Consider the following 12,848-nt stretch of genomic DNA (forward strand, 5'->3'; position numbering starts at 1 on the left):
GTCAGCCGGGTGGGTGGTGCTACAGCGTCGGGAAGATGACGTCAGCGGTCAGTGGGTGGGTGGCGCCGTGGCCTCAGGAAGGTGACCTCAGCGGTCAGCGGGTGGGTGGTGCCATGGCCTCAGGAAGGTGACCTCAGCGGTCTGCGGGTAGGCAGCGCTACAGGGTCAGGAAGGTAACTTCAGCTGTCAGCGGGTGGGCAGCGCTGTGGCCTCGGGAAGGTAACGTCATTGGTCAGCGGGTGGGTGTCGCCCTGGCCCCGGGAAGGTGACGTCAGCGGTCAGCCGGATGGGTGCGCGGTGCTACAGCACCCGGGAGGGGACGTCAGTGGTCAGCGGGTAGACGGCACTGCAGCGTCGGGAAGGTGACGTCTGCGGTCAGCGGGTGGGCGGTGCCACGGCATCAGGAAGTGACGTCAGCTGCTGTAAGGGCAAGCCCGCCCCGCGTGGTGGCCTCCGGCCGCAGAAGCCACGTCACCCTCTGTGCGCCGCATGGCTGGTCTGCTCGGTGGCCTGGCCACTCCGTGCACGGGGAGAGGTGACATGGATTTACTGACTCGGTGGCCTCACCGCCGCCCACCAGAAGCGCACCAGTGTCCCTTTCTCCCTCTCCCCACAAAGGGAAACCTGGTCTGCTCTTGTCTAAGGCAGACGCCCTCAGCCCAGCTGCGGCACCCCGCCCATCCCGGGGTCATGCGCCACCACGTGCCACCCGGTCAGCGGCCCGGGATGAGGCCCCCTGCTCGCCGGCCTCTGACTCCAAAAGCAAGTTTCTGCCCCTTGGCAGGCAGAGGAAGGGCTGGGTAAGTGATAAAAACTCCCAGAACACAGAACAGGCACAGAGGTCCTGCGGGGCGGGGGCGGGGAGGCGCTGCCGGCACCGCGGACACGCACGTTCACACTGGGCCCCGACTGGGCCACGGAGACCTAAGCAGCGAGGAAGGACCCCCAACGCTTACCCTGCCCAGAGCCTCAGCAGATGACCATCAGACGCCGTCCGACGTCCTGGCAAGAAAGCGTTTTTTTTTGGGGGGGGGGGTTGGGGGGGGCGAGCCAGGCAAGTTCCACACTAAGTCTCGACAGCAGACCCAGAGCTCCTCTTCTGTTTTCATCAGAAGAGTTCTGCCTCCGCTTGGCCACACTGGGTGCGAGAGGGCAGAGCTGCAGTGATTTCTGCGGTGAGACCCCCTCCCTTCTGCAGCCTCGCGGCCCCCGGGCTTCCGTCCTCGCGCAGGGTAGACACGCGTCGGTCACACACTGACTACACCATCCGCGTCCATGAATGACAAGACTTCATTCTTGAGCCCGTGGTAGCGTCTGAAGGGGACGTCACCTTACCAAAACTCAACTTTGATGATTACTGTCTTACTTTTTCCTAAAGTTTTCTTAATCCAACATCCTACCCCGAGGATTTGCTCCCACAGCCACCGCAGGGGCCCAGAGTGACATCATTCCTTCTCTCTGTCTGGGGCCCGCCCTCTGCTGCCTGACTTCTGGCACCCGAGGACACCGATTTCAAATATTCCGTCCCATTTTCTGGATGTTTATGTCCCAAGATGAAGCTTGGCCCAGTCCCTCCATGTAGCTGGTAGCAGAGGTCTGTGTCTGCTACTTTTCAAATGAGAAAAAAAGCCCTGATGTTTTAGTTTCTTTTCATAACGACGTTTTTAGACAAATCTTTTAAATAGAATGAATAAACCAACGAACAATCTGGTCTTTCCATTTATAAAAATACATATATTATAGATCCTAAGATTTTCATTTGTCACCTGTTTTACTCTAAACACAGATGGTTCTTGGAGATCAAGCCACATGCCTGCCCGAATGGAATGCCCCATCCTGGCGTGTTCATCAGGGATGAAACGTAGTAAGTTTTTCTCTATTTTTTTTGAGGAAGGGGAGGGAGAAACAATAATGCAGGTGATTTCTTATCTAAGTTTTAAGGAAACCTACAGCACAGCCTTGGCCTCAATAAAATCTGTGTGCACATGTGTGCATGCATGTACACACGTGTGTGCACAGACGTGAGTGTACATACGTGTGCTTTGTGGGCACGTGTGTGCATGTGCATGCATATGCACGTGTATGTGTGCTGAATGCACGTATATGCCTGCACGTGTGTGCACGTATGTGCACATGTGTGTGCGTGGGGTGTTGGGTGGGTTTTCATTTGTTTGCTGTGTTTTTCTCCACTATCAAAGTTTGTCGTTGAAACGTGTTACGGTCTGAATGTTCGCATCCCCCAAATCCGTATGTTGAAATCCTAGTGCCCTGGGTGCTGGTGGTTGGAGGTGGGGCCATGGGATCAGGTCAGGAGGCTCCACCCTCCCGGGGGCCTTCTCACCGCCCCGCCCATGCAGACATGGTGAGGACTCTGGGGAAGGATCCTCACCCAGCAGGGGTGTTCCAACCCGGGCCCCCCAGCCTCCAACACTGAGACGTGAATGTCTAGTCTGTATCCGACCGGGGGTATGGTAGTTTGTCTTGCACCTGAGTGGGCTAAGACAAAACACAGTGTGTGGTTGCAGCCTTAAAACTCCAGATATTTCTACTAGGAGGATTGAAGTTTCTAAAAACGGCACATGTATAACAGGGGGCAGCTCCCTGTTGTGTTTTTCTCTCATCACATAAATTTCTCAGGCTGCCTTCCAGAACTCCCTGCAGCCAGTGGGTAACTCGTGTCATACAGCGTTGGGTGTGTACAGGATGTCAGGGTTCCTCCGAGCCTTCAGTGTATATTGTCCTCACTGGATTCAGTGCAGCAACAGACTGCCCATCTGCCGTTTGTAATGACTTCTTTCACTGGCTCATGACCTTAAAGGTCAAGAAGAGAAGACGACACAGTTATTGATGTGTGTGTAATATATAGTTTATGCTCCAAATGAGGTGTGTAGGCTACATATGTGAATAGAGGTGTGGGAAAATAAATGTTCTATTTTGACTTGGATTTTCTTAAAAAAGAAAATTCAGTATTAAAAATATTTTTACAATGGATCCTAGAAATATTTGTTGCATAAGTAACAAATTTGTATCTAAATATGGTTTCATTGGAAAAACAATGTGAAATATTTTTGGCTTACATTTTCGCTTAAGGTTTTAATAAGAACACGTACTATCATTATCACTTCAAAAGTTTTATGTGAAGATTCTGAAGATGACAGGTGGATTTCAGAGGAAGGTATTTTTAGACAAGTGAACAAAGTTCAGCTGAAAATGTAATGCAGAAACAGAATTATTGGAGTCATTCTGCAGTTAATTCAAGTGTGTTTTAGAAGCACTTTGTCACATTAAACACAGCCTTTAGGGTCGTGTTTGAGTCTTTTGGAAGTTGTTCCTTTAGGTGTTCCAAGCGCCAATGTCACGGGCACCTTGAACGATGTGCTCTGTGCACTGGAGTCCCTCCTACTGCTCTGTCACGAAAGCCAGCACTGCACGCCTGCTTTAAGAAGCACACCGTTGCTTTCCCTGTTTCGCCTCTCACTGGAATTCTTGGGTCACCTCGCCCCAAACCTCCAGCCTCGGCTGACGAGTAGATGTTTTCCTGCTCATCCTGTCCAGCGTGTGGGACCCCAGGTTCCCAGTCCCGCGGTGGGCACTGAGGTTACGGGGTTAAGACATTATGGCCCATGATCTCCAGGTGTGTGCTCACGTGCCACGATGGGACAGGTGTGTGAGGAGCTGAGTCCTGAGCACATCGGCCTGGGAGGGGGTGTGGTGAACACTCATGGGGGTGCTTCTTGGGCTCACTCATGGCTGGTCCTTCTCTCCTTGTGGGTGCGGGAAGGACAGCACCTCAGACTGTCCGGGGAGTGACAGACTAGAATTTCTGAATATTTACCTTGGCCAGACGGTAAGTTTTACGTGGGTGGGAAAGTGCTTATTGTTCCCAACCGCTCTGTACCTGGCACCAGTCCCCGCGCCCACAGTGGGCACTGAAGGTGTTGTGGCGTTTGCTCTACTGATGGGCATTTGTGTGGACTCCAGTGTTTCTCCATCACAAACGGTACGGCGTCCTGCCTCAGTAGTGTCTGCGTGTGACGATCTCTGCGGGGATCGCACACGTGGGTTCGTGGAGTCAGCGCCTCTGCAAGGTTCTTCCCACACGTTGACCAAACCACGTTGACCCATTTGTGCATCTGCCTCGGCGTACAAAAGTGCCCATTTGTGCACATCTTTACACTTGTTCATGGGGGCAAATCCTAGGCCCGTGAAATAACATCACATGGTTCTTTTGAGTTCTGTTTTATGCAAAATGTTAGCGAGTCTGGCCGCCTTTCCAGAGGATTAACTGTGCGTTTCCTTATTACAAATTACCGTGTTCTGTGCGTTGTCCATGTTTGGATTAGTCGACTCTTTCTTGTTGCTATTATTATTTCACTTTGTCCCCGTGAAAATCACATGTAGAAGTGGGCCCCCCAGTACCTCAGAATGGAGACAGGGTCTTCAAAGAGGCAAGTGAGTTAAATCAGGCTGTTTGGGGGCCCAATCAACATGACTGGGGTCACTATAAGGAAAGGAGACCGGGGCACAGACAGACATGTCTCCATGTGAATGAAGACAGTCGTCCACAAGCCAAAGAAGGAGGCCTCAGAAGGCGCCAGTCCTACCTGGATCTTGGAGTTTCAGCCTCCAAACTGTGAGAAAATAAATTCTGTTTTTTATGCCCCTGGTCTGTGGTGCTTTGTTGTAAGACCCCTGCCCGGCCGACGAACATGCTGTGCAGTGGGGTTTCAGCACAAGCTGGTGATACTTTGATGTATGTTGTAAGTATTCTCTCTTAATGTCTACTTTGGTGGTATCTTCTTTTTTATGGAATTTATTTTTAAATAGCTCATTTTTTAAGGTATTTATTTTGAGAGAGGGGGGAGGGACAGAGAGAGAGAGAGAGAGAATCCCAAGCAGGCTCTGCGCTGTCAGCACAGAGCCCAACATGTGGCTTGAACCCACGACTGTGAGATCATGACCTGAGCCGAAATCAAGAGTCCGACGCTTAACTGACTGAGCTGCCAGGCCCCCCCTAAATAGCTCATTTTATCCCCTTGTTCTGTGTGACAACTCTGTCATACATCCATACACTATTGTTACATCTGTCTAGGTCATCTGTGTCCTTTTGCTCACCACCTGTTCCTTTTCTTATCCGTGACATATTGTGTAAGTTGATAGGCCACTTATAATTCCTGCTGTTTGTTGGGAATCTTCCGTCTGACTCTTGGTCTCCCGAAGCTTTGGCCTCCAGCCACCATACCTCCATACAGATATTAAATTCAGTTGAAGTATTCTTTCAGCATCTTGTTGGAATTTTGATGGAAAACGCATCATATCATTAGATTAATTTAGGGACCATTGATATATGGACTGTGTTATGTCTTCTCATCTATACCCATTGTGTACATCCCCATATATTCAGGGTTTTTGTCTTTGAGAACTTTAAACTCTTTCTCTCTAAAGTTTTTGTACATCTTATATTAATATCATCATTTGATAACTATTTTATTCTAGTATAAGTGGAATCTTTTTTCCATGAATATTCTTTTATTATTATTATTATTTTTTAATGTTTATTTCTGAGACAGAGACAGAGCATGAGTGGGGGAGGGGCAGAGAGAGAGGGGGGACACAGAATCTGAAGCAGGCTCCGGGCTCCTAGCTGTCAGCACAGAGCCCAATGTAGGGCTTGAACTCACAGACTGAGAGATCATGACCTGAGCCGAAGTCGGACGCTCAACCGACTGAGCCACCCAGGCGCCCCTCCATGAATATTCTAATTGTTACTGTTGAAAATAAATACAATGCTTTTTTAAAAGTTTATCTAGTTTGAAAGAGACAGAGACCGTATAAGTGGGGGAGGGGCAGAGGGAGAGGGAGGGAGAGAAAATCCCAAGCAGGCTCCTCCCTCTCAGCACAGAGCCCTACACGGGGCTCAAACTCATGACCATGAGATTATCACCTGAGCTGAAATCAAGAGTCTGATGCTTCCACGACTGAGCCACCCAGGCACCCCCTTCCTAACGAATGGGTAAGTATCCAGTACGTACTCTCTAACGAATGATTATGTATACAGTAAGTACTCACTGATGACTGCTTAGGTATCCAGTGGGTAGTCACTGCAGGCACACCATCGCACAGCACACCTCTAGAACTTCCGAATCTTGCAGAACTGAAGGTTCGCGCCCTGCGAACCACATCTCCCCCGCCCTCCCCACTTCCTGGCACCCACCATTCCGCTCCCTGCTTCTGTGGGTCTGAGGACTCCAGGGACCCATGTAAGTGTAATCACGCAAGATGTGTCCTCCTCGGCCCATTTCACCAGCATGACACCCTCCAGCTTCATCCGTGCTGTTGCCCATGGCAGGGTTCCTTCACTGTACAGGAGAAGTTACACCCGTGTGCGCGCACACCACGTGCTCTTTATCCGTCCCCCCTTGGTGGACATTCTGTGGCTTCCGTGGTTTCAGTTCTTGTGGACAGGCATTGTCCAGGCATGGCCTTTTTAGGCTAAAGTAGCCTTGTATTGTCTTATGAATAGCCGCTCATATGCTATTTGTTATAAACCTCCTTTCATTTTAAAATCTTTCTTTAAAAACTGGTTATAATGATGATAATCAAAAGTGATATCATTTGAAGGGTTTTAGTCTAACGGTACTTTCAGTCTTCAATATTGATTTTGCTTTCGGCTGTATGCCTCCTGCTCCTCACTTGTTTTTACCCATTTTACTTCTGCAATTCCACTGTTGTCTTTTCAAGCCAGCTTTCTCTGTTGCTGTGTGATCCATGGTGTTGTCATTTTGTATTTTATCTGACCTCCGAAACATTGCCTTGTATTTAATGTTGTTGAGAATGCAGAAAGCACTGTTGGCTGGAATTCATTACTATCTCTACAGTACAAATCTGGGCATTTGTAAAATGGTAAGTTGTAGCTCCCTGAAAGTCAAGCCATGTGAGCTTTTTCAAATTTAAATCCTGATAATGGTGTTTCATTCTGTGTGGTTGGGAGTTGGATAAATGCTCTATGAATTTACTCGCAGCCACAAACAAACTATTCTTCCCTGACCTTCCTCCCTGTGTCACATTCTTCTTTTTTTTAATATGAAATTTATTGTCAAATTGGTTTCCATACAACACCCAGTGCTCATCCCAACAGGTGCCCTCTTCAGTGCCCACGTTCTTTGTGCTAACTTCACCATGACTAAGAACATGCTGATGGAGCAGTTAAATTACTTTTGTTTTCATTTATTCCCTGTAATTGTGGCTAACGTTTTTGAGTGATCGCTTTGTGCTAGACAAGACTCTGAGCGTTTTGCAGCTTGATGAGGAGATGTGAGAGCAAACCCAGAAAGACCAGGTGCTTTGCCCAAACCAACTCAGTAACTTCAAGAGGTGGGATTGAACCCAGGCATTTAGAGCAAAGCCCACAAGTTAGCCAATACATCTTAAGATTCCTTTGCTTATAAGATGTGGCTAGAAAATTAAAGAGAACGCGAGGATAACTAATCATGGCAAAAATGGAAATACAAACCAGTGATAATAACATTATCACTTAGAAGTATTTTTGGAAGTGCTGCTTTGATTTGGTAGAGAAGTGGAATCTCGATATTCAATGTGTAATGAGAACTCACTATTCAACCCACGCGGATGTACAACCGTCTCATTAATCTGCAGGCCTGTATGGCGTTAGAATTCTTTCAAATGAAAATGAAGTATTAACTGAGAATGAAAAGAAATCAGTGTCTTTCTCTGAAAGCAGGGACTGCTCAAACCTTTAAAAAATACGGTTTTGTATGTTTTCTGATACAAACTGCCATTTTCAGGAACTCGGTGCCGATGCAACATTTGACCAAACAATCTCACAAATGACTATTCAGAGCTCACCGTGCGCTAAGCCTTTTATGTGGACTTTACATCTGTTTTCAATGAAAAAGTCAAGGCTAAGAAAGTTCAAATCTAAATGCCAAGGTCACGCAGCCAGTGGATGATGATTCTCAAACCCAGCCTGGATCTCATGCTCACATCCTTGCACACCGCACAGCTTTTCACGGATTGTAAGTTCCAGAATTCGCTCCCTCTCTACTTTCTAGAGCTGTCGGTGATGTGGCTGCTTTGGTGACCTGAGATGATTCCTATGGGTTCCTGATGCTGACCACAGACCCTGAATCGGGGATCCCGGGCCCATCCGGCATCTCCTGAAGGGACGGTGATGCTCATGTGCTACCAGCATTGAGGGGGTGGAGGTGATCACACGCCCCGGGCATCGGTGGAACAGCACTTCCCGAGAGCGAGGCAGGAAGGACCAAGTGTCAGCCACTCCTCACTGTGGTGGGAAGCACACTGGCCGCAGAGTCGGAGAAGGGCTGGATCCAAAGCAGCCGCTGTCAGCAAAGCGGGCTCAGTGTGAGAGCCCCCGTCGTGTGTGTACCCGGAGCACGGTTGCACGCACTGTGCTGAGTGTGCCGTGTGGGGACCCACCTGGGCTGAGCCTCCGGGTCGTGGGAACAGGAGTTTCTGTGTGTAACGGCTAGGGGTCAGCCGGGGCTGCAAGCTAGCCTCAAGGGAGGTGTCATATGTTTTCACTAAAAGGTGTGTGTGTGGGTGTGTGTGTGTGTGTGTGTGTGTAATAAACTCTTGGAAGCTGAGAACCACCTTATGCTCTCGTATTCAGTACTTTGCCTTGTTTTGTTGATTGTTTCCTTCTCTGTGCGGAAGATTTTTCTTTGGATGACATCCCAATAGTTTAATTTTGCTTTTGTTTCCCTTGCCTCAGGGGCCAGATCCAAAACACCCTATGATGTCACTCATAGGTGGAATTTAAGAAACAAAAGCAAATGAACAACATGATGGTTACCAGTGGGGAGGGGTTTGGGAGGTGGGGGAATAAGGATGATGAGCCCCGAGTCACGTGTAGAACTGTTGGGTCAGCGTATTGTGCATCCAAAACCAATTCGACACTGCATGTTAGCTATGCTGGGATTAAAATTTTTTTTAAATGGTTATTCATGTTTTGAGAGAGAGAGACAAAGCATGAGCAGGGGAGGGGCAGAGAGAGAGGGAGACACAGAATCCAATGCAGGCTCCAGGGTCTGAGCTGTCAGCACAGAGCCAGATGCGGGGCTCGAACCCATGAACTGTGAGGTCATGACCTGAACCGAAGTCAGATGCTTAACCAACCGAGCCCCCAGGTGCCTATACTGGAATTTTTAAAAACTTGAAGAAAAAAAGAGTCACATCACGAAAGCAGAACAGTTCTCGTCTGAAACATTCAGCATGAAGGCAGCTTCTAAAATCAAAGGAAAACTTCAGCTGTGGGTTTCCCGTAGGACCAGGCAGCGTGGTCCCATATCTTCCACTTTCTAATTAGCTGTAGAACACCCAGGTTCACCCATAGAAATAGTCTCCTAAAGTAGAGATATTTTTCTAATAAGTTGAGACACAAGATGTTAAAGCCACATTAAAATCTATAATTAATAAAGGTACCGTGAGCTGAATTTCAATAAAGGCATTGACTCCACTTCTGAGTTATAAATTAGGAGGTCAAAAGCTTTTCATGAATTAAACTCCAAGAGAGGAAAGTGACATTGGGAGTACATACTTCAGAATCGTTTATGTCGCCTAAACATTGACCATTTCTATTTGCTACAGAAAAATTAGTGTGTCAGGTATGATTACTGAGGAAGCAGAAGCCAATGTCATTTCCTCCCGGCCAGCGGGGACCGAGCGTCCCGCAAGCCGGGGGTCTGTTTCAGTCACGAAGTCTCTAATATACATCTCCTCAAACATTGCTTGTCCTTTAAACAGTGGGGTTGTTCTTTGAACTGAAATAATTAGCATATAAAGGGCAAGTCTTCTGTTTAAAGGAACTTAACGCATTTCAGATGACATCCCCTAGAAATGACCTTGGTTCCACGATGCCTTCAAACCAGGGTGTCTCTGCCAGGATGCGCTTTGCTCTTGAGATAAAGGCAAGGCGTTGCTCAGATGTGGAGGAAACCTTCGCGGTGATCCCGGCCTAAAGACTCACCAGTGTGTTTTTAATCAAGATCACAAGGAACACTGTTACTGTTTTATTGTACTGATCTGCAGAACTCTAATAATCACCTAAATTAATTTTGTTAAACTTTTGATTCTCAGTTTTCCATTTATTTCAGTGTTTCAGAATGCTCTTTGCCTTTCCGCACAAGGGGAGAGCACAGCCTTGACGGCCATCGGGGCCTGTGGCTCTCCTCATCAGCATCAGTCCGTGTCGGCCCAGGCCCCGCGCACCTGCCCGTGACCTTGGGCACCTGGCTTCCTGCCCCCAGCCTTCAGCATCAAGCAGATGTAAAATTCATGTCCACAAAGATGATGATGTTTTTGAGGTTTAAATGAGTGAATGATTGCTACAAATAAAGAGAACTAATAAAAATAATAACAGGCAGATTCTAATCCTTTCCTGTGCCTTTGTCGTCAGGTCTTGGAGCCTAGGATATCAGGCAAGCTATGTTCATCTTCCGTGAACTCCACAGATTGGCCCCTGCACACAAGCTTGGCTTTCCAGATGCGGGAGGATGAGGGTCGTGGGCCTGTGATGCTGGGGGGACAGAGCGCTGGGATACAGGGCGATGAGGGTCGTGGGCCCGTGATGCTGGGGGGACAGAGCGCCAGGATACGGGACGATGAGGGTCGTGGGCCCGTGATGCTGGGGGGACAGAGCGCCGGGATACGGGACGATGAGGGTCGTGGTCTCGTGATGCTGGGGGGACAGAGCACCAGTATACGGGACGATGAGGGTCGTGGGCCCGTGATGCTGGGGGGACAGAGCGCCGGGATACGGGACGATGAGGGTCGTGGGCCCGTGATGCTGGGGGGACTGGGCGCCGGGATGTGGTGGTGTTTGTTCTCTGCACTTCCCGTGTCTCGTCAGGTCGTTTGCTGTCTTACTTCAGAGACTCATTTTGCCCCATTCTCTCCTCCTGCTCCAACCGCACGCGTGTCCCTGGGTGTCTGGGCCTCTGTCCTCTTCATTCTTTTGCATCTGGAAAGTTCCTATTGACCTCCCGTCGGGCTCCCCAATTCTTTCCTGGAATGTGGCAAGTCAGCTCCTGAGGGCACCGAAGGTACTTCTTTTGTGTCACCGTGTTTTGAGCCCTGGTGTCCCTCCCTCTCCCCCCTGCCCCCGTGTGTATACACATGGCACTCATCTGCCTGATGACGACCCCCTTGGCATTGCAGTCTGTCCCTTTTCCCCACTAGAGACCCTCATGCGTGTGTCACACTTGCACCCCGTGCCTCGTACAGTCACTCCGACTGTGTCCTCTGGCTCTGTTTCTCATGATCGCTGTGTGTCTTCGGAGTGTGGCTTCTCCTGCCCTTCGGCTCGCCTGATTTGTTCTTGTTGGACTTCACACGCGTGGAGCAGGGCCGTGGGCTCAGGGCGCTGTGCTGTGTGGCTGGAGCTCTGTCATCTCAGCCCCGGGGCCTGTGCTTTGCTCCCCACACTCTGCGTCCTGCCACCTCCGACTGACCTCTGTCCCCGCGCTGAGGGGCTGGTCTGTAACCTTCTGACTGACCCTGCCTTCCTGTGGGCTGTGTGTTGGGGGGTGTTTCTGTGCCCCTCCAGGAGACCCCAGCCCTCATTCCCCCGCCAGCCACAGCGTCCCCCTTCTATTCCTGTCCCCCATGGACATTTTACCCCTTTAACTTCTCCCCAGGGAGGGAGAGGTTTCTGTGTCTCCTCAGGTAAGCTCTGTCCCCTGAGATGCTGCAGACACGGTCTGGGGGGCCGCTCCATGTCCTGTCTCCCTGTCCCAACCCTTTTGGAGCCACAAGGCCACGAGAGCTTGGCCCAGTGCGGTGGCCCATCCACATCACTGGTACTGTTCCTACCCCTCGTGGTTTCTGCGGCCGGTGAGTAGCCCTCAGCTGCTGTCCCCCTCTGATCTCAGGGTGTGCTTGCCCCGTGGCCCTGGTTCTCTGACGGTTGACACTTGTCCCCCAGAACCGGGATGTGGGGGCTGCACTGATGGACTAGATGTGCAGAGTCCCCATTTCGCGGGGCCTGACAGTGGAGAGCTAAGAGGGAAGAAAAGTCAGCGAGTGGCTCACGATGAGTTAAGGCTGTGATGGGACGTGCTACCCGTGGGAAACGGTGGAAATTGCAGATCCCCAGGCAGCGTCTGCTGTAGGCAGGTTCTGGGGGAGGCTAAGCTGAGCCGTGAGGGACAGACAGACCTGGTGCAGCGAGGGGGCTGCAGGGGCAGAGAGGGAGCTGTTCTGCTGCACAGCCGCTGGCGGCTGGAGGCGGATTCTCGCGTAAAGTCCTCGCGCAGGGACTCGTCTGATGACCCTGTTATGGGCCGAATGGTGTCCTCTAACTTCGGTTTCTGAAGTCCCCAGCACCTCAGAATATGGCTGCGTTTGGAGATGGGGCCTTTAAAGAGGTTACTGAGGTTAAGCGAGGTCATCAGGCTGGACCCTGGTCCCATCTGACTGGTGTCCTCAGGGGAGACGTCTGGACACAGGCAAGGGGTCGGTCGCCAGGCAAGGGTGAGGGCGGTTGCCCACAAGCCAAGTGGAGAGGCTTCAGGGGAGACCAGACCCGCGGCCTCCAGAACCGGGACAGCCGCTGGATGAGCCACTGGACGTGGACACGGTGGACGTGGCGCTTGGGAAGTCCCGTCGTCCGGCCAGGACTCCTGAGCCGGCTGGAGTGTGGCCTCTGGCATTGCCTGAGCCTCTGGTGCTGACCCTGGCTGGTTCAGGAGCCCGACGGGGGCACCGTCAACTGTGCGGAGACCCTCTCGCCCAGGTGTGTGGGGTGTGGACGGCAGGGAGTGGGGGGAGGCAGAGGCCCGAGCCCAGGAAGCCTCCCCGCTGAGACG

General features: G+C 50.6%; 1 protein-coding gene across 1 annotated transcript; it reads left to right on the forward strand.

Annotated features, from left to right (window-relative positions):
• Positions 1–385: 385 nt before the first annotated feature.
• Positions 386–10,405, forward strand: LOC109498652. Its single transcript, XM_019828135.3, has 3 exons — positions 386–800; positions 1,787–1,864; positions 10,137–10,405. Exons 1-3 carry the CDS (start codon positions 490–492, stop codon positions 10,354–10,356), a joined length of 609 nt encoding a protein of 202 aa, XP_019683694.2. The 5' UTR covers positions 386–489; the 3' UTR covers positions 10,357–10,405.
• The last annotated feature ends 2,443 nt before the right edge of the window (positions 10,406–12,848 follow it).

The sequence above is a fragment of the Felis catus genome, chromosome A3, assembly GCF_018350175.1.
Source record: "Felis catus isolate Fca126 chromosome A3, F.catus_Fca126_mat1.0, whole genome shotgun sequence".
Taxonomy (NCBI): domain Eukaryota; kingdom Metazoa; phylum Chordata; class Mammalia; order Carnivora; family Felidae; genus Felis; species Felis catus.

What these genes read in the sequence shown, in the direction of transcription:
- LOC109498652 (XM_019828135.3), top strand. Translation starts at nt 490, where the DNA reads ATGGCTGGTCTGCTCGGTGGCCTGGCCACTCCGTGCACGGGGAGAGGT. An exon ending in GCAGGCAGAGGAAGGGCTGG is followed by an intron (nt 801 to 1,786) that starts GTAAGTGATAAA and finishes CTCTAAACACAG; the next exon opens with ATGGTTCTTGGAGATCAAGC. An exon ending in TTCATCAGGGATGAAACGTA is followed by an intron (nt 1,865 to 10,136) that starts GTAAGTTTTTCT and finishes CATTTATTTCAG; the next exon opens with TGTTTCAGAATGCTCTTTGC.